Source organism: Schistocerca americana, chromosome 4 (genome assembly GCF_021461395.2).
Source record: "Schistocerca americana isolate TAMUIC-IGC-003095 chromosome 4, iqSchAmer2.1, whole genome shotgun sequence".
NCBI classification, from domain to species: Eukaryota; Metazoa; Arthropoda; class Insecta; order Orthoptera; family Acrididae; genus Schistocerca; species Schistocerca americana.
This window is the reverse complement of record NC_060122.1, coordinates 285637290-285660175: the sequence shown is the minus strand read 5'-3', so window position 1 is coordinate 285660175 and position 22886 is coordinate 285637290. Positions and strand designations below refer to the sequence as shown.

The 22886-nt window shown below is 40.0% G+C and overlaps 1 protein-coding gene across 1 annotated transcript in view; it reads left to right on the top strand.

Moving 5' to 3' along the window:
* Positions 1 to 22886, top strand: part of LOC124613417 (F-box/WD repeat-containing protein 4-like) — a 133217-nt gene that overhangs the window by 105644 nt on the left and 4687 nt on the right. The window contains exon 11 of the mRNA XM_047142119.1: positions 5309 to 5456. Coding sequence (XP_046998075.1) covers positions 5309 to 5456 — 148 coding nt within the window. The remainder of the gene's footprint in view (positions 1 to 5308; positions 5457 to 22886) is intronic.

Below are 22886 nucleotides of genomic sequence, written 5' to 3'. Positions count from 1 at the left end.
CCCATCCACGTGCACGCCCAAATGGCAGCTTACTAAGGCTGACTGGCAGCTTTACTCTTCCCTGGCGACCTTTTAGAACAAGATTTCCCCAGTTGTGATGCCCGGGTGGAAAATCTCACAAATGTTATCCTTATTGCTGCAGAACGCCCTATTTCTCGCACTTCCTGTTTACCATGTTGTGTTCTAACATTCTGATGACTTACAGTGTAAGTGTGGATGTGGGTTATATCGGCTTATTCCCCCAAACCACCTTTCACTTCTTTATGAGATGACTTACTTGAATTTGCAGCCACTCTTCTTTGATGACTAGCTGATTGCTGGAAATCCTCTTGACTTCTTCTCCATCGCATAACGCTAGGTACAGAAATTTTTAGACTTTTTAGACTCTTTTTCTACTTATGAAATAAGTAGACATAGAAACTTTACTTTTCGTCAACTAACGTATTTGACCTCCATATACGTAACTTCCTGCCAGTCTCTCGTACAGTCGGATGTTAGAAACAAGTTGAGTTACAGTTAAAGTTGGCTTGGGTACTATGACCTTTCTTAACATGAATCGTAAAATGAGTCTTGCCTCTAACAAGGTTGCGTCAAGGGTCTACAAGAGTTCTTTTTCAACTGTTCTTGTTTTAATAATAATGGTCAGTGACACAATAAGCACAGAGCTGCGTATAAACTCCATGGTTCTTTCTTACACACTCACTAAAACGTCTGTGGATTGCCTGACAGGTACTTGTCAGTGCCGTCTGACTGTCACGTCTACTTTCTTCCGCGACTGATTTTAAACCTGCACACACAAACATGTGACGCGCAGTAGGTAGGATTCTACCATCCCACACTCATATCCAGAATATCGTGTGTTCGAGACTGTAGAAGGCTGAATTGTCCTAGAATTTACACAGAAATTCTTAAATCACTACAGTTTCCCAGTCGCTTGGTGGACTGAGGCATGTTGCGGTGCAATTTGCACACGGAGATGTGCTCGCCATGTTTTTAACCATCATCAACCAGACTGCATTCATTATAAACAGATGCGTACAAAGTGTCAGTTGCATTTTTCGTGATAGCAAAATAGCTAGCTGGATTTCATTCACTAGTTCTTTTAACAGTTCCACCTCTTCCTCTGTCGTGTGGGCCAACCTCCGACGGCTCTCTGGGACCAAGATCCATTCCCCAATTTCCTGCCTGACAGTAGCAGACAATGTTATTGTGCACCCTATTGCCATCTCAAACACCTTGGGCCACCGTTACGCGGAAGTTTCGAGCTCTTCCCACTATCGCCCTGCCTTCCTCTATCAGAAACGAGTGGAGGCGGCTCGGGTGATACCCTTCTTTTCTCCGAATCATGAATGCTACAATGCCGCCTATACTATGAGGAGGCTATGTCATGCTCTTAGTTCATCCTGATCCTCTGCCCCAGAGCCAGACACCATCCACATTTCTCTTGCTGGCAAGAGCACTTTCTGCTTAACACGTACAACTGCATCTGGGCAGATGGCACATAACCCGGGCGCTGATGTGAAGCCACCATCATACCCATACCTAAGCCCGGTAAGGACAAAAACCTTCCTTCTGGCTACCATCCTATCTCTCTTTCCAGCTGCATTTGGAAGGTGATAGAATGTATGATTCATGCCCAGCTGGTATGGTGGCTCGAGTCTCGCAATTTACTGACGAATGCGCATTGTGGATTTAGAGTGCGGCCTTCAGCAGTTGACCATCTTCTTACTTTGTCCACCCATGTCATGAATGGTTTTCTATGGAAATCCTAGATTGTGACTGTGTTTTTCGATTTGGAGAAGGCCTAAGACACCTGCTGGAGAACTGGTATCCTCCGTACTCTTTACACATTGGGCTTCCATAGCTGCCTGCCCTGTTTCCTACAGGCACTTTTAAAAGATTGAGTTTTCAAGGTGCATGTGGATTCTGCCTTGTTGGACACCTTTGTCCTGGAAAACAGTGTGGCTCTGGGTTCCGTCATGAGTGTCATCTTCTTTGCTAGTGCCATTAACCCAATAATGGCCTGTCTCCTGCCTGGCATTACCTGCTCCCTTTTTGTTGACGATTTTGCCATCTATTGCAGTTCTCCACCGACCTGTCTCCCTGAACAGCGCCTTCAGTGATGCCTTGATCGTCTTTACTCCAGGAGCATCGACAATGGCTTTCACTTTACACTGACAAAACCGTCAGTATGAATTCCTGGCAATGCATCTTTACATCTTGGGCCTGTTGCCCCTATGTTCGTTGAAACTACGAAATTCCTGGGGCTCATGCTCGATAGGAAACACTCTTGGTCCTCCCACGTGTCTTACCTGTCTGCCCGCTGTGCATAGTTCCTCAATGTCCTAAGTGCCCTGAATGGTACTTCCTGGGGTGCCGATCACACCACCCTCCTCCATTTGTACTGGTCCCTTGTCTGTTCAAAACTCGACTATGGGTGCTTCGTTTATGCATCTGCACGCCCAGCCCTCTTAAGTCTCTCAATACTATCTACTATCATGGCATCCTTTGGCCACAGGCGCCTTTTACACTAGCTCGTGGTGCCTTTTACACTAGCCCGGTGTAGAGGCTGTATGCTGTACCTGCTGAACTACCACTGTCCTATTGCCGTGACTTTCTCCTCAGCAGGTATGCATGCTGTTTGTCTGCTATGCATGGCTACCCAGTGGGTGTGAACGCTTCACCACCTTGGCTTCGTGAAGTGGCCCATGTTAACCTTGGCCTTCAATCACTTCCTAAGGACACTACTCCAGCCTTGGTCTATCGCCTTCAGTTTCACGACCGTTGCATGGAACTTCGCAATAGTACCTGTGTATACACAGATGGCTCTCTGACTGACCATGGGATTGGGTGTGCCTTCGTCATTGGCACCCGTATCTTTCTATGTCTGTTTCCGATGCACTGTTCAGTATTTACAGCCGAGCTCCCTGCCTTGTATCAGGCCATGGAGTACATCCAGCAGCACAGCCTTTTCAATGTGTCCCCTGCTCAGACACACTCAGTGCCCTTCAAAGTCTGTGTGTACTGTACACCACCCATCCCTTAGTGCAGCGTGTCCAGGAAAACTGTGACTTGCTCACTCTTGGTGGAGCCAGTGTGATGTTTCTGTGGATACCTTGTCATGTTGGTCTGCCAGGAAATGAAGCTGCTGACTCTGCTGCCAAGGCTGCCGTCCTTGTACATCAGCCCGCAAGTACATATATTCCCTACGATGATCTCTGTGTCGTCTTTTTAGCCATTGTCATTTGCTAAGTGGCGTTACCCCACCACCTTGTACACATTGTGCCCAAGTTTTAACTGTCGGCCTCTTCCCAATGGAATGCCCGTTTTTTTAACCGTTTACATTCCCCCTTGGGTTTGCCATCAATTTATCGACCGTTTTAGCAAATGACATGCAGGCTGTAGACCGTATTTTACTTTTTATCCACCAAAGCAATATGGCGAAGGCCATTTAATTTTTAGTTTTGGACCTCTGTTTCTGTGTGGTGTCTTTTTTAGCCTTTTTCCCATGTGCCTGTTCTTAGCTGTCTTCTATTGTGTAAACTGGGACTGACGTATAGTCGTTTTTTAACACCTCTCTGTTTTCGTGTTCTCTAGTTTTGACTTGGGCGCATATGACCCAAGTTGTTTTTGCGCCATAAAGTAAAACAAAACAAAACAAAACAAAACCAACATGCTTGGTTTCACAGGTAACACTGTTTTTGTTGGAATAGGTGGTGATTGTGACTGGACTGGAGTAGGTGGTGGTGGTGGTGGTGGTGGTGGTAAGATTGTGAACCTGTTGTTCTTTTTAGTATTTTTGTGAAGAAACTAAAATGTTTCCCAAAAGTATTAACTTCAGCAGTAGGTATGATTTTTGTGTTATTTGCACAAAAATATTTTTATAGTGGCACAATAGAATGTGCAAAAATTTGTTTGGCAGCCCTACCCTACCCTGTCCTATCCTCCCCTTGTGGCCTGACCTCCTTGGTCCCCTCCTAATACCTGCGCCACCTGGAAAGGCTTATGCCTATAGAACACGCAATACAGCAAGCACATGGAATCCGAGAAATAGCTGTGATTGCTTGATGCCTTGTCATTACCACCCAGACTCACTGAAACACCAATCACAAAGTAAACTGAATCTAAGTGTAGCATCTGTTAACATAATTTCAAACAGTACATCCTCTTTTTGTGGGGTAGAGCATGTGGTATCTATGGACTGCCAACCTTCTTATTTGTGAGACCCCATATCCAGTCTAAAAAGAACCCAATGATACTGTTCTATCCTTCTAATACATTGCTGAGATTTGACAGATAGGTTTTAATTGTAATAAGACTGGAAGACTGGCCATTACTTACCTTCAGGAAGAAAATTTGAGTACTGACGATAAAACACATACAAAAGCGCAAAAAACCTGTCCTAGTTTTGGAACGATCTACTTACTTGGGGTTAAAAAGGGTTATATTGGAAGGAGGATAGAAATAAGGGAGAGGTCACTCCAACACAAGAATGATAGGGACCCATATGTTGAGGACAAGGGGAATCAGAGATGAAAGGCAGATATCAGAGATAGCCTAAGGAGAATAAGGCCTACAGTTTGAAGTTATGTTAAAAAGGTACTAGAGAAGTTTATTCTGTTGAAACTAATGTTCAGAATCGTAATTGATGGTTAAAGATGACTGTAAAAATTTTTCTTACTGAAGAAATGGCAGTCATTCATTGAAAACTTCTAAGGTTGATGCACATTGGTGAAAATATCTCTGATGTCTTCCCCTTCATTTTTCTCTCCTGATCCTCACAACAAGTGAGTTCTTCTCATTCTGGGGTCGGAGTGACTGCACTATATCTATTGTCAGTATGGTAGTTTGCTTATGTGATGTTAAGTAAGAGACTTAGTATTTATAGTTAAAATTGTTGCAAAGAGACATCTACTTCAGTGTTGGTAAAGCACCACTTCAGTGTTGGTAAAGCACCACTTCAGTGTTGGTAAAGCACCACTTCAGTGTTGGTAAAGCACCACTTCAGTGTTGGTAAAGCACCACTTCAGTGTTGGTAAAGCACCACTTCAGTGTTGGTAAAGCACCACTTCAGTGTTGGTAAAGCACCACTTCAGTGTTGGTAAAGCACCACTTCAGTGTTGGTAAAGCACCACTTCAGTGTTGGTAAAGCACCACTTCAGTGTTGGTAAAGCACCACTTCAAAAAAGGTACTGCTTTTCGTTAGTTGAAATGTTAGTCTATTATTTACTTTATAGTGCACGCATATTAGTTAAATAAAATGTGACTACTTTTGGGTGCACTGTCTAAAAGTCTTGTTTGTCCACAGTACAGGGAGTAATGTTGCTTCATGGATGGACCCATTTGATGCAGCAGTTTATTGTCTTGCTACAGACAATTTGTATACTATACTATGTGGTACTGCATTACACGGAAGAGTGCAGTTGTGGGACAAACGACACAAGCAGAGCAAGCAGGTAATTTTTTATAATAATTTTGTCCTCCCACTGCCCCCCTGAACCATAGCTGTGACTGATGTTTGTGCTAGTTTATAGTCAGATGGCTTGGATGATAGGAGGATTGATTGCTTGAAAATGGGGCTGTGACTCAGAAATTAGTAGGAAGAACGAAAGAGAAATAAAATAAAAACAGTGTTACCATGGAACATTTATTTCAAAACAAATTATCAGATATAGACTGCCTAAAAAAAAATTGTCCCTGATGAGTAATGGATATTGTGAAAACTGTGGTCTTGTTGACGTGTGTGTGTGTGTGTGTGTGTGTGTGTGTGTGTGTGTGTGTGTCTGGCTGGCTGGCTGAGTGAAAGATGTTGCCTTAGTATAGGTGTAACAACAGAGGGATGCCTGTGGAAAGGCCAGAAAAGCCTATGGTGTCAGAAGAGAGGCAGCAGGCTTCTCAGTAGCTGCAAGGGCAACAGTCTGAATGACAGACCGAGATGGCTACGTAATATTAACCAGCATGGCCATGTTATGTTGGTACTGTGAACAGCTGAAGACGGGGAGAAACAAAAACTGTTATTTTTACCAAGGGAATGCAGTGTTCTACTGTATGAAGTAATAATGAGGGTATTCTCTCAGATTAAATATTCTATGGGTAAAATAGTCACCATTACTAATCTCCAGGCAGGATCTACTCTGGAGATTGTCATCAGGAGAAACAAAACACAAAGCCAAGGCCACCACAGTAATACAAGATTTTTATGTCTGTTGGTTCCATAGCTGATCATGAGATTGAAAGAATGTAAGATGATACAAAAGAAATGATTCAGTACTTTAAGGGAGGTTAAAACTTAATTGCGATGGTGGTATGGAATTCAATAATAGTGAAAGAAGGAGAAGGAAAAATAGCAGGAGAACATTTAGGGGTTAAGGAATGAAACGGAAAACTGGCTGTACGATTTTGCACAGAGTAAGGTTTTGCAAACACTTCGTGTAAGAATTATGAGAAGTTTCATTTGTATAAGAGACCTCGACACACCGGAAGATATAAGATTATATAATGGTAAGGCAAATTTTGAAACTAGCTTTTAAACTGCCAAACACCTCAGGGGCAGATGTTTAAAAATGAAGAAATTGCAGAAAGATGGAAAATCAAGGAGGTGGGATCTGGATAAGTTGAATTGCTAATTTCTAAATGGGGATAACTCTTTAGAAATAGAAACTGCAGTTTGTCATGTTTGGTTTATTGGGACAAAGGTGCGTTGATTGGAACTAAAATGGGATGCAGTCATTGCCTTGCCAGTTGTAGAGGGGGTTGAAATCTGCAGTTGTTTATGATAGGGGACAATAGGGGAACAACCAAGGAGTTTGTGTCTTGTCATGAAAAGAAAGTTGCGAATGTGCAACTGAGTGTTTATTCCAGATCAGTATAAGCCGTTTATCACTGAGTCAAATCCTCTTGGTTTACGGTCTATGCATCAAAAAGAAGCAAAATTGTGGATTTTAAAACAGGGTGGAGTTTTTTTTAATACAGAAAGGTCGTCATATCAGTTGAAACAATGGGAAAAGAGATTAGAAAAAAGGGTAAAGTATCATCTGTTCCATAGCAGTTTCTGTACTAGGAGTGCAGTTCAGAAAAGAAAGGGCAAGTACTTTGCTAAGTCCTATATTGGAGGATTCAGATTCCATACCTTTATACCAGTAAAAGCCAGGACATATTTTTCCAATAATAACATCGCACTCTTCAGAAACAAGACAAAGAAAGATGATATTGAGAAGCTACTGAAGTATTACAGATGCACAGTGTAAAGTCTCATTTTAGCTGAAGATGTGGGGGCCTACCTCAGAAGTTGATGCAGTTGACTGAACATGTTTTGTATTCATTTTTGTGTGTATGTATGATAATTTTCTGAACACTAATAGTGCACTCTGGACAGATATATTTACTTTATATTATATTAAATGTGCTCAAAATAGGTCATTTATTAATTATATACACTACTGGCCATTAAAATTGCTACACCAAGAAGAAATGCAGATGATAAACGGGTATTCATTGAACAGATATATTATACTACAACTGACACGTGACTACATTTTCACGCAATTTGGGTGCATAGACCCTTAGAAATCAGTACCCAGAACAACCATCTCTGGCCGTAATAACAGCCTTCATATGCCTGGGCATTGAGTCAAACAGAGCTTGGATGGCGTGTACAGGTACAGCTGCCCATGCAGCTTCAACACGATACCACAGTTCATCAAGAGTAGTGACTGGCGTATTTTGATGAGCCAGTTACTTAGCCACCATTGATCAGACGTTTTCAATTGGTAAGAGATCTGGAGAATGTGCTGGCCAGGGCAGCAGTCGAACATTTTCTGTATCCAGAAAGGCCCATAGAGGACCTGCAACATGCGATCGTCCATTATCGTGCTGAAACGTAGGGTTTCGCAGGGATCGAATGAAGGGTAGAGCCATGGGTCGTAACACATCTGAAATGTAACGTCCACTGTTCAAAGTGCCGTCAATGCGAACAAGAGATGTCAGAAACATGTAACCAAAGGCACCCCATACCATGACGCCGGGTGATACACCAGTATTGCGATGACGAATACACGCTTCCAGTGTGCGTTCACCGCGATATCGCCAAACACACATGCGATCATCATGATGCTGTAAACAGAACCTGGATTCATCCGAAAAAAAAATGATGTTTTGCCATTCGTGCACCCAGGTTCGTTGTTGAGTAAAACATCGCAGGCGCTCCTGTCTGTGATGCAGCGTCAAGGGTAACCGCAGGCATGGTCTCCGAACTGATAGTCCATGCTGCTGCAAACGTCATCGAACTGTTCGTGCAGATGGTTGTTGTCTTGCAAATGTCCCCATCTGTTGACTCAGGGATTGAGACGTGGCTGCACGATCCGTTACAGCTATGCGGATAAGATGCTTGTCATCTCGACTGCTAGTGATACGAGGCCGTTGGGATCCAGCACGGCGTTCCCTATTACCCTCCTGAACCCACCGATTCCATATTCTGCTAACAGTCATTGGATCCCGACCAACGCGAGCAGCAATGTCGCGATACGATAAACCGCAATCGCTATAGGCTACAATCCGACCTTTATCAAAGTCGGAAACGTGATGGTACGCATTTCTCCTCCTTACACGAGGCATCACAACAATGTTTCACCAGGCAACGCCGGTCAACTGCTGTTTGTGTATGAGAAGTTGGTTGGAAACTTTCCTTGTGTCAGCACATTGTAGGTGTCGCCACCGGCGCCACCCTTGTGTGAATGCTCTGAAAAGCTAATCATTTGCATATCACAGTATCTTCTTCCTGTCGGTTAAATTTCGCGTCTTTAGCACGTCATCTTCGTGGTGTAGCAATTTTAATGGCCAGTAGTGTATTTTTATGTAATTTAAGTAACTGTTTTAGATTATATTTGTTTCCTTGTTTATTGCTATAAAGGCAGAATTCCAGATAATAAAAATCACCGTAGCAGCTACAGATATTTTCCAAACAAGGTAACGTTAGCCTTACACAGTCCAGAAAATTAATTTCTTGACTTGGCAGAAAGACTTTAACCATTCAATACTAAACAAATATATGAAACATTTTTTTCTTTCTCAGATAAATTATCAATCCTGAGTTCTTCCCTTTTAGAAATTAGCAATTAAGTTGAAAGTACTGGAGTTGGTTGAGTGTTTCAAAGAAGCATTAGGCAAATATTGATGACTGAAACAATACAATATGATGAATACAATAGTGGATGAATGGATAGCTTTGAGAGATGAAATAGTGAAGGCACCAGAAGATGAAGCAGGCAAAAAGACAAGACTCAGTTGAAATCCTATACACTTTAATTGATGAAATGAGAAATGAGAAAAAATATAAAAATCCTGCAAATGATGTAGGCAAAAGGAAATAAGATGCCAAAACAGTGAGTCCGAGAGAGAAAGTGAAAATTTGCTAAGCAGGAATAGCTAGAGGACAGATGCACGAGTGTGACAGAAAGTGAAAAGTGGCTAAGGAATAGTTAGAGTACAAAAGCAAGGTCATAGAATCCCACGTGATCATGGGAAAGATAGATGTTGCCATTAGGAGACGTAGGGGGAAAAAAAGAAGGAAAGAAACAAATTGAGACTCGTCAATGACATTGTTATTCTATCAAATTTACATACTTGGAAGAATGGTTGAATGAAATGGATAGAGGTTGTAAATTTAATATCGACAAAAATAAATGGTGGTTATAATTAAACTTTTACTACTGGAGAGGGCCCCCATGAAAAATATGTTCTTAGGACAATGAAACGTTGTGCAAACTTTGTAAGGATCTTTGGGAGAGAATTAACAAATAAACCATTGAAAAAAAAAAATACTTTAATTTCCACATGAGAGGGTTCAAATCTGATGTTGGTGGTTATGCAGTTTGTAACGATCAGGCAACGATTTGGCTTTCCCCAAATGTGTTACGGAGTAACAGTGATGTCAAGAGTAACGCGAGGTGAAGCTCCATCATGCATCAAAACAGTAGAGTCCAAAGCATGTCTCTCCCACACAGGAGAAATCCACATGTTGGCAAAACAGATCACAGTAATGTGTGCCATTTTTTATTTATTTATTTATTGTTCCGTGGGACCAAATTAAGGAGAAGTCTCCATGCTCTTGGAACGAGTCAATACATGAAATTACAACACGATAGTAGAAACAGATAAAATGAAATATAAAAAACATATTCAGGCGACAAGTCGTAAGTTTAAATAAAGAAAATCAACAATGTAACACTGGAATTTGCTTAATTTTTTAGCTCTTCCAGGAGCTCCTTGACAGAATAGAAGGAGTGAGCCATGAGGAAACTCTTCAGTTTAGACTTAAGAGTTTGGGCTACTGCTAAGATTTTTGAGTTCTTGTGGTAGCTTATTGAAAATGGATGCAGCAGAATACTGCACTCCCTTCTGCACAAGAGTCAAGGAAGTGCATTCCACATGTAGATTTGATTTCTGCCTAGTATTAACTGAGTGAAAGCTGCTAACTCTTGGGAATAGGCTAATATTGCTAACAACAAACGACATTAAAGAAAACGTATACTGTGAAGGCAATGTCAGAATTCCCAGACTATTGAATAGGGGTCGACAAGAGGTTCTTGAACTTACACCACATATAGCTTGAACAGCCCATTTTTGAGCCAAAAATACCCTTTTTGAATCAGAATAATTACCCCAAAAAGTAATACCATACGACATAAGTGTATGAAAATATGCGAAGTAGACTACTTTTCGTGTTGAACTGTCATTTATTTCAGATACTGTTCTAATGGTAAATAAAGCAGCATTTAGTTTCTGAACAAGATCCTGGACATGGGCTTTCCACAACAGCTTATTATCTATCCAAACGCCTAGGAACTTGAACTGTTCCGTCTCGCTTATAATATGCCCATTCTGTCTGATCAAAATATCGGTTCTTGTTGAATTGTGAGTTAGAAACTGTAAAACTGAGTCTTACTGTGATTTAGCATCAAATTATTTTCCACAAGCCACGAACTTATTTCATGAACTACATTATTTGATACTGTTTCAATATTACACACAAGATCCTTCACTACCAAGCTGGTGTCGTCAGCAAACAGAAATATTTTTGAATCACCTGTAATACTGTATGGTTATATGATGATGGCGTCCTCTTGGGTAAAATATTCCGGAGGTAAAATAGTCCCCCATTCGGATCTCCGGGCGGGGACTACTCAAGAGGACGTCGTTATCAGGAGAAAGAAAACTGGCGTTCTACGGTTTGGAGCGCGGAATGTCAGATCCCTTAATCGGGCAGGTGGGTTAGAAAATTTAAAAAGGGAAATGGATAGGTTAAAGTTATAGTGGGAATTAGTGAAGTTCGGTGGCAGGAGGAACAAGACTTTTGGTCGGGTGAATACAGGGTTATAAATACAAAATCAAATACGGATAATGCAGGAGTAGGTTTAATAATGAATAAAAAAAATAAGAGTGCGGGTAAGCTACTACCAGCAGCATAGTGAACGCATTATTGTGGCCAAGATAGACACGAAGTCCATGCCTACTACAGTAGTACAAGTTTATATGCCAACTAGCTCTGCAGATGATGAAGAAATTGATGAAATGTATGATGAGATAAAAGAAATTATTCAGGTAGTGAAGGCAGACGAAAATTTAATAGTCATGGGTGACTGGAATTTGAGAGTAGGAAAAGGGAGAGAAGGAAACATAGTGGGTGAATATGGATTGGGGGAGAGAAATGAAAGAGGAAGCCGTCTGGTAGAATTTGGCACAGAGCATAACTTAATCATAGCTAACACTTGGTTCAAGTATCATAAAAGAGGTTGTATACATGGAAGAATCCTGGAGATATCAGAAAGTATCAGATAGGTTATATAATGGTAAGACAGAGATTTAGGAACCAGGTTTTAAATTGTAAGACATTTCCAAGGGCAGATGTGGACTGTGACCACAATCTATTGGTTAAGAACTGTAGAATAAAACTGAAGAAACTGCAAAAAGGTGGGAATTTGAGGAGATGGGACCTGGATAAACTGAAAGAACCAAAGGTTGTACACAGTTTCAGGGAAAACATAAGGGAACAATTGACAGGAACGGGGGAAAGAAATACGGTAGAAGAAGAATGGGTAGCTTTGAGGAATGAAATAGTGAAGGCAGCAGAGGATCAAGTAGGTACAAAGACGAGGGCTAGTAGAAATCCTTGGGTAACAGAAGAAATATTGAATTTAATTGATGAAAGGAGAAAATATAAAAACGCAGTAAATGAAGCAGGCAAAAGGGAATACAAACGTCTCAAAAATGAGATCGACAGAAGTGCAAAATGGCTAAGCAGGGATGGCTAGAAGACAAATGTGAGGATGTAGAGGCTTATCTCACTAGGGGTAAGATAGATACTGCCTACAGGAAAATTAGAGAGACCTTTGGAGCAAAGAGAATATCAAGAGCTCAGATGGAAACCCAGTTCTAAGCAAAGAAGGGAAAGCAGAAAGGTAGAAGGAGTATATAGAGGGTCTATACAAGGGCCGTGTACTTGAGGACAATATTCTGGAAACGGAAGAGGATGTAGATGAAGATGAAATGGGAGATACGATACTGCGTGAAGAGTTTGACAGAGCACTGAAAGACCTGAGTCGAAACAAGGCCCCGGGAGTAGACAACATTCCATTGGAACTACTGACGGCCTTGGGAGAGCCAGTCCTGACAAAACTCTACCATCTGGTGAGCAAGATGTATGAGACAGGCGAAATACCCTCAGACTTCAAGAAGAATATAATAATTCCAATCCCAAAGAAAGCAGGTGTTGACAGATGTGAAAATTACCGAACTATCAGTTTAATAAGTCACAGCTGCAAAATACTAAAATGAATTCTTTACATTCGAATGGAAAAACTGGTAGAAGCCACCTTGGGGAAGATCAGTTTGGATTCCGTAGAAATGTTGGAACACGTGAGGCAATACTGACCCTACGACTTATCTTAGAAAATAGATTAAGGAAAGGCAAACCTACATTTCTAGCATTTGTAGACTTAGAGAAAGCTTTTGACAATGTTGACTGGAATACTCTCTTTCAAATTCTAAAGGTGGCAGGGGTAAAATACAGGGAGCGAAAGGCTATTTTCAATTTGTACAGAAACCAGATGGCAGTTATAAGAGTCGAGGGGCATGAAAGGGAAGCAGTAGTTGGGAAGGGAGTGAGACCAGGTTGTAGCCTCTCCTCGATGTTATTCGATCTGTGTATTGAGCAAGCAGTAAAGGAAACAAAAGAAAAATTCGGAGTAGGTATTAAAGTCTATGGAGAAGAAATAAAAATGTTGAGGTTCGCCGATGACATTGTAATTCTGTCAGAGTCAGCAAAGGACTTGGAAGAGCAGTTGAATGGAATGGACAGTGTCTTGAAAGGAGGATATAAGGTGAACATCAACAAAAGCAAAACGAGGATAATGGAATGTAGTCGAATTAAATCGGCTGGTGCTGAGGGAATTAGATTTGGAAATGAGACACTTAAAGTAGTAAAGGAGTTATGCTATTTGGGGAGCAAAATAACTGATGATGGTCGAAGTAGAGAGGATATAAAATGTAGACTGGCAATGCCAAGGAAAGCGTTTCTGAAGAAGAGAAATTTGTTAACATCGAGCATAGATTTAAGTGTCAGGAAGTCATTTCTGAAAGTATTTGTATGGAGTGTAGCCATGTATGGAAGTGAAACATGGACGATAAATAGTTTGGGCAAGAACAGAATAGAAGCTTTTGAAATGTGGTGCTACAGAAGAATGCTGAAGATTAGATGGGTAGATCACATAACTAATGATGAGGTATTGAATAGAATTGGGAAGAAGAGGAGTTTGTGGCACAACTTGACTAAAAGAAGGGACCAGTTGGTAGGACATGTTCTGAGGCATCAAGGGATCACAAATTTAGCATTAGAGGGCAGCGTGGAGGGTAAAAATCATAGAGGGAGACCAAGAGATGAATACACTGAGCAGATTCAGAAGGATGTAGATTGCAGTAAGTACTGGGAGATGAAGAAGCTTGCACAGGATAGAGTAGCATGGAGAGCTGCATCAAACCAGTCTCAGGACTGAAGACAACAACAACAACAACAACAACAACAACAACTGTAATACTAGAAGGCATATCTTTTATATAAATAAGAAACAGCAGTGGTCCCAGCACCGACCCTTGGGGAACACCCCACTTAACAGTACCCCATTGGGACTGAACATCAACAGCACTCTCAATATTGCGGAGAATTACCTTTTGCTTTCTGTTCTTAAAGCAAGAGGCGAACCAATTGTAAGCTACTCCCCTTACTCCATAATGGTCCAACTTCTGCAGCAATATTTTGTGGTCAACACAGTCAAAAGCCTTCGTTAAATCAAAGAAAAAACCTAGCGTTCACAACCTTTTATTTAATCCGCCCAAAACCTCACAGAGAAAAGAGAATATAGCATTTTCAGTTGTTAGACCACTCCCAAATCCAAACTGTACATTTGACAGCAAATTATGTGAATTTAAATGCTCCAGTAACCTTGTATATACAACCTTCTCAATAACTTTAGCAAACACTGATGGCATTGAAATAGGTCTAAAATTGTCAACATTATCCCTGTCTCCCTTTTTATAAAGTGGCTTCACTACCGAGTACTTTAATTGGTCAGGAAACCTACCACTCCTAAAGGAAAAGTTACAGATATGGCTAAGTACTAGACTAACATACATAGAACAATACTTCAGTATTCTACTAGATACCCCGTCATAGCCATGAGAGTTCTTGGTCTTTAGTGATTTAATTATTAACTCAATCTCCCTCTTGTCAGTATCATGGAGGAGCATTTCAGGTAACAGTCTCGGAACACTTTTTTCTAAGAGCGCTATATGATTCCCTGTTGAGACTAGGTTTCTATTTAGTTCACCTGCTATATTCAGAAAGTGATTATTAAATACTTTACATATATGCGATTTATCAGTAACACGGGCATTCCCACTACACACTGATTCTATATCCTCGACCTGTTTCTGCAGACCAGCCACTTCCTTTACAACTGACCATATGGTTTTAATTTTATTCTGAGACTTAGCTATTCTATCTGCATACCACATACTTTTTGCCTTCCTAATAAGATTTTTAAGCACTTTACAATACTGTTTGTAATGAGCTGCTGCATTTAGATTTTGACTGTTTCTAACGTTTTGGTATAATTGCCACTTTGTTCTACAAGATATTCTTATTCCTCTAGTCAGCCACCCAGGCTGCCTGTTTGTGCTAGTACCCTGTTTTGAACGTTCTAACGGAAATCAACTTTCAAAGAGCACGAGAAAAGTCTTGAGAAAAGCATTATATTTATCGCCTACTCTATCAGCACTATAAACATCTTGCCACTCTTGTTCCTTGATGAAGTTTACAAAGGTCTCTACAGCAACTGGATCAGATTTCCTAAACAGCTGATGACTATATTTAACACGTGATGCAGCACAAAAATCTTTTAGAGCTAAAGTTTGTGCATCATGATCTGAAAGGCCATTCACCTTTTTGCTAACAGAATGCCCTTCTAGTAATGAGGAATGAACAAAAATGTTGTCTATGGTTGTTCTACTGTTCCCTTGCACTCTCGTTGGAAAGAATACAGTTTGCATAAGATTATATTAATTAAGGTGGTCTACCAGCATCCTTTTCCTTGCACAATCACATATACAATTAATATTGAAGTCACCACATATAACTAACTTTTTGTATTTCCTATAAAATGAACCAAGAACCTCCTCTAGCTTTAGCAAAAATGTTGTGAAATTTGAGTCTGGGGATCTATAAATAACAACAGTTGGAAGTTTAGCTCTGTTAAATTTAACCACACCTACACAACATTCAAACACCTTTTCAGTGTAGTACTTTGAAACATCAATTGACTCAAATGGGATGCAGTTTTTCACATACATGGGTACTCCCCCACACCGCAAAGAGCTCCTAGAAAAGCTGCCAGCCAACCTGTATCCTGGTAAAGGAAGCCTCTGAATTATCTCCTTATTTAAGAAGTGTTCAGATATACCAATAATTTGAGTCAACATCTATAAGCAGTTCAGTTCACTAACTTTATCTCTAATACCTCGTATATTTTGATGAAATATACTAATTCCCTCATTACTTGGATACTTAAGCTCTGTCGAAAGTGGTTCCTTTGTTAGAGAGACTTCCCTTAAGCAGGAATACGTATCAGCTGACTTAAATCTAAAAAAGGTGCAGCTCTAACACCCACTACTGCAGGAATTTTCCCATGAGTGATCCCACCACCCCCACCTTATTTGCGCGGATGGATGCCCGAAATTTAATGGACTACCTACTAGGATAGTTTAAAATACGGTCTGCAATATTGCTATCAGCTGATTTGTTCACACTCCATGTCCTTGATCATTGGGGTCAAAAAAGAGGAGGCAGTCGTCTTTTTCTATTTCCATAGTTTTGGATGTTGTTGTTGGCCGTAAAGGTGATGGCACGTTAGGACATGCCGTATATCGGTAACCAACACACACAAACCTATATCTTCATGCCAGAAGCTGCCATCACCCTTCATAGACCATAGGTGTCCTTAAGACCTTAGTGCATCAGGCGCACTGTATATCCGAGAAAGACAATTTTCCTAGAAGAGCTCACATACCTCAAGAGCATTTTTAAATCGAATGGATTTTCTTCGCAACAAATTCGTAGAGCATTCGATGCAAAACCTAAAATGAAGGTATGTGATAGGGAAGAAGATAGTAATTCCTTCAGATCTAGTGCATTTTTGCCCTATGTGGGTGCTCTTTCCTCGAAGATAGGCCGTATTCTTGAGAAACACTGTGTGAAGGTGATCTTCCGGCCCTCCACGAAGACTGCAGCTTTACTCGGCTCTGTGAAGGACGATTTACAGTTAGTAAAGCGGGTGTGTATCAAATTCCCTGCGGAAATTGTGAGAAGTCGTACATACGTCAAACAACACGCACCGTTCATGAGAGGTGTGTGGAGCATTGAAGATCCACATGCTTATTACAGCCAGGCAAGTCTGCTCTGGCCGAACATTGTATTGGTACAGGGCATTCCATGAATTACAGTGATCTGAAGATTTTAACATCCACCCACCTCTTCTTTTTGGGAATCTGTCTTCAAGGAAGCTATAGAGATTTAGATTAGCTAATAATTTAATAAATAGAGATAATGGTTTTAATTTGGAAAAAGCATGGAATCCGGCTCTTGGGGTAATTAAGCTGCAGAGAAGTTGTCATGGTGTCACCACCACCCATCATACATGGATTATCGAATCGAATTTCTGTACGCCTTCGCCACATTTGGCGCAGGTGTATGCGTATTTCTCGGCCGCTGACCAGTATATGTGACCCGCCTGCGCAGTACCGCTGTGGTGGAGCATATAAGGCCGCGCTTGGCATCTTGTCGACAGTCTTGTGACTCACTCTGAGGATGGCCGGAGGATACGCAGCCAAAATCTCAGTGGAGGAAATTTTATTGGATGGATGCCCGAAATTTAATGGACTACCTACTAGCTGTTTTGACCAGTTTTAGAAGAGTGTTGTGTTGGTGCAAAAAAAGTTTGCAAAGGAGACAATATATGTTTGGTGCTTGGAATCGCATTTCTGATCAACTTGCGCATTATCATTGCCCATGAATAGGTCTGTAGAAATTTACTCAGTGTCGGGAACTGGAAGAAGTGATTCTACCTGATGGTATATTTGCCCTTAAATTTTAAAAGTTGTCATAAATTGAATAATTTTGAATAATTTGTGAGTTCCAATTATGTCATCTGGAACACAGAATTGTATTTAAGTGCTTGGAATTGATCCAGTCATCTGAAAGCTATGACAACAGAAGTTCAGGTGGTGTTCATCAAATCGGAAGTTTAACTTTGCGATTTTTGCACCACATGTGGGTTGTTTCAGTGTAGAAGTTTCAAGTAGCACAATGCGCACAATTTATCCATGTGGCCGACGTCTAATCTTGGATAGAGACTGTAGTCATGATTGACACTGTATTGGACTGCAGCAAGAGTTAAATCAACATACACTGTCCAGCAAGATCGAGTAACACAGAAATTTTGAGCGTACAGACTAACTGATTCCAATGCATGCGTTCAAGTAGCATGTAAATGATGAGATAAATTTCTTGCTGTACATTGGTCTTCAGATTCTGATGGGCATGATTGAGCAACCCATAAATGATCTGATTAATAGTTTGCTTGGCGATCCTGACTTCCTTCAAAAGATGTAATTGCTTTCTCTTTCATGCCTGGCTGACAAATCTAGCAATCGATGTGCATTTAGAAGGCATGATTATTTTCACAGAGAAAACAACTATTCAAAGTTCAATTATAATTGAAGGAACTAATCATTTTGTTTACATATGAAAATTATTGTATATATCAATTCAGGCAAGATAGGAAAAAATCTTACCTTCATAGTCTCGGATGTTACCGAATTTAGTATAATGAAGGACTAAGTAAGGAAAACATGATTTTTGTTTCCTTGCCCCCCCCCCCCCTCCCAAAAAAATTCTGCTCAGAGATATAGCCCTCTAAAGATGACACTGAGCATACCATTTTGAAGATGCGAATTTAGGAAAAAAATTTTAAATGCTGTATCTCTGGAACAGTTTCAGATATTTTGTTGGGGCTTTTTCTTTGAAAGATAATTGTTTTATGATTACAAAAAAAATCCTCCATTTGGACTCATCTGTCGAAATTCTTTTACTATAGCATCCTGAACTTTTTCATAATTTGTTTTTTTTTCTTTCAAAAATGCCAATCCATGAAACTGATTTTTTTATCTGTTGGTTAGTACCATATAATTCTACATTCCCTGAAAAGGAGAGCTTCCACTTTTAGGTTGAACAGGTTTTATAAACAATTGAAATTTTTGCCATACATAAAACCTGTTTTATTATCACATAACAGGCTCATAAAAATCAAAACCTAGCCTTATTTAACATAGTTTTAGTTTTGAAAGATGAATAAGAGACAAATTTTTCAGGCATTTAATGGTTCCAAAATGTATGTGAAAGGTCCAAAGACTTAATGGTTTCAATTTATACAACTTCTGTGCACTCTGTTTTGTACTGAAATTAGCGAGTCGATGAACTAAAAATGTGTTCCACTGCTTCAGTGTCTTCCTTTGATTTAGAGTGATGCCTTCCTGTTGAACCAATAGGAACTGGAGCACTTGCAATCTTCAAAACACTGTGAACAGGAAGTGAGTGCTGATGGCGTTGTTTGTGTCCTTCAGCTGGAAACCTATATCCAGCAGCTGGTCCATGTGGTAGCATAAAGTTCGCTACAGTTTATTTAACGCATAACTGGTGTCTATAATCTCTGCAATCCACCGGTCAGTCATACACACACGCCACATACATCCCCCTTCTCAAGTTGTGAATGAGAATATTATCCTGCTGTTTCTGAGGTGTTGACCGAACAAACAAAATTTCTTCTTTCTTGCTATTTAAAATACGTGCAGTATGAGTTCACCCATTACTTAGTCCAAAAATGTGTCTCCTGAATTCCTTTCACAGGAATAGTTTGTTTGGACCATTTTTCTTTTTTCTGCTCATGGAATTCTTCTATTTCCTCTTTGGACAAAAGAATGAGAGCTGTGGATGTGTAAGATTTCACGACTCGTAAAATCCTCAGCATTCTGAATCACAGCTGTATTTGATCTGGAAAGATTGATTTATAGCATGGTGCTTCAGCATGTATCCTACACCATCATAAGGCTCCTTCCCATGACCGGTAGCACTGTATACCCAGCCAGTTGGCGCAAGCGACTTACTCAATTCAAACAGCTGGTAATGATTTTTAAAATGACTACAGGAACCATCAGAAATAATGATCTTCTTCTGCCCGTTTTCAGTTGACGAATTTTGCGCATTGCTAGCAAAGCATGTGCTGAGTCATGTCCTGTGTCATCATTTATAACTGCAACATTTGTGGTCTTGTTTTGAAAATAAGTCACTCCTGTAAAAATTTAAACCTGGTCATTACTCCAATGATACCCTTGTGCTTCTTGTGGTAGAATTACAGACCAGTTCTCGGCAAAATCACAGTGAAGTACTAAACATAGTTCTTCAGCCTGTACACACTCTTTCACTTCTGCAATGTGTTGTAGTTGCAATTTCTTCAGATGCTGGTATTACTGCTTTCACTGACCATATACCTAGTTCATCAATGAAACTGTCAAAGGCAACAGTTTTCTTAATTAGTTTTAATTTCCTCCCATGTCACATATGTAATTTCTGCAGAGTTATCTGCTACATCTTCCAGTCTAAGTGTCTGTAAAAACAGTCCTCCCTTTCCAGGGCAGTCGCCACATTCTTGAAATAAACAAGTCTCTCGCTTTACACCTCATGCTACTAATGACTTCACGCTCCCAACCAAGGTGTCATATGTCACATGCTCCAGTAAGTTCTTCGAAGTTATCACACAAAATTCAAAATTCGCACAGTACACACATAAACAGACATTCTAGGTGGGTGTGGGACTATCCACTTAGGTTGTACTGCATAAAACTTTGATCTTCCAATATGTGTAGTTGTGTAATTGCTCTTATAAATTGCGAAAGTTTCTTTAATACTGTGAGTCATGTACCTCTTCACTTTCACAACTTTTTGCCCTTCTGCTGATGTACTTTGATACTAATGGAACGTGGTTCAAAATTATTTTCTTTGAAAATGTCTCTGGAATAATAGTTACAACTTGCAACTTTTCACTGTAGGATGCATAATATTCAACAGCTGAACTGATATTAGTGAATAATTCCTGGCAAGAAGTGCAAGAGTGCTTTGGTTCATTTTCTTCTGAAGATGGAATTTCTACTTTGAAGAGTGTGGTCGGTTTTGCTGTTGTGTATTCATCCATAGCTTTAGTAATTCCACTGTGCTTTCGTGATGCATACAGCTTATGACTCGACTTCACTGACCACGGTTTCTTAACAGGACTAACACCTACCTCTGTACTTGACTGATTCAGGGTATTTAATTCTTCCTCTATTGAAGCAAAATCTGCATAATCTACACCATGGGAAGCTTCGCCTCGTTCAGATACGGGCATTGTTGTTATTCTGTCAAAACATTTAGAACACAAAATGTCGTCATTGGAAACATCTTCACTTTGAAACAGTGTCTTCAAATGAGAACACTTATTCCCAACCTGAACAAAGTCTGTTTTTGTCTTATATATCACTCTTTAATGGATATGCAAATAGTCAGCACTCTTCACTCTCCTGTGGCTCCAGTCAGAAGACATTTCAAACAGTCCTTTTCACAAAAAACACTGCAACTGTGTCAACTGGCAGTTTCCTCACGAAAACACACACCGCACTGAATGGTCTCAGATTTCTTAGAAGCCTCTTCAGTAAACAAATTAGCACTGAACAACTACAGTATGGAGACCTGCAGTGAACAACCACGACAAACAAATTGACAAGAAACTACAACAAAGTGTAAGAAATAACTGCAACAAAGAAAGTGATAAGAAATAACTGCAACAGTCAATAGAAGTAAACATTGTAACAAAGAAATTAGTAAGAAAAAACTTCAGTGAAGACTTAAATTACCCATGAAAGTTAAAAAAAATGGTTTTTTAAAATAAAACAATCCAATTCAAAAGTGGAAGCTCTCCTTTACATGGTACTAATCAACACAAAAAATCTAACTTTTCTGGAGTGACAGTTTTGGAAAAAAAAAAAAATCTGTAAATTATAAAAAAAAATTCAAAAGGCAACAGTAAAAGAAGTTCAGAGGATACCACTGTTATCATAAAGCTATTATCTTTCAAATAAAAAAAAACTGTAACAAAATATCTGGAACTGTTACACAGATGCAGCGTTTAAAAAAAAAATTCCGAAATTCGCATCTTCAAAATGCTGTTTGCAGTGTTGTCTTTGGAGGCCTGTATGTCGGGACCGGAATTATTTTGGAGAAAACGAAAAAAATGTGTTTTTTACTTACTCCTGAATTTTAACATGTGCTAAATTCCACAACATTCAAGACTATGAAGGTAACCTCCTTGCCTGAAGTGATACAGATTATGCCAGGCCTTTGGTTAAACGAATTGTTACCCAGGGCTACCAACATGTGAGAGCTTACAGAAATTCCATCATGCAAAGATGAAATGTTGAACATTGCAGCAGAGTCTTTCCCACAATTGGTTGTAACAGAAAACTGGTACATTGTGGCTGGAAGTTCTGTATAGCTACAAACTTTTTCCAGACAGTAATGATCATTTTGCAGAAAACTGAGTGTATATCAGGCCATTAGTTTTTGAGATCAAATGAAGATGTCTGGAGTGTACCTTTTACAGAGGTTAGGCATGGACTATAAACAGTCCAGAAAGAAAAGAATAGAAGCTTTTGAAGTGTGGTGTTACTGAAGAGTGCTGAAAATTTGAAGGGTAGATCAGACAACTAACAATGAAGTCCTGAATCAAATTGAGAAGAAAAGCAGTTTATAGCAGAACCCAACTGAAAAAAGGGTTAATTTGATCCTTAGGCATCAGGGAATCATCAATTTGATCATGGAGAGAACTGTGGGGGTAAAAGTTGTTTGAGCACAGTAAGCAGGTTCAGATGGCTGAAGGTTGCAGCAGTTACTCAAAGATCAAGAGGATTGCACAGATCTGGAGAACTTCATGAACACGTCTTTGGACTAAAGGCAACATCAACAATAATAATTTCTGTTCTTTTATAATATAATGCTGACAGAGATTTTAGTACAGTTAGCTTAGTCTGTCCTGACATTAAAGTCAGACACATGAAGCTCATTTTACAGTAATTCACTACAATTTACATAATGAATCCACTGGGAAATGGAGAAGTATGTTCGTAGTATTGTGTCCAATACATCATACTTCCTCATAGAATTGTAATGGTGATGTTTGTGTGCATACACTATG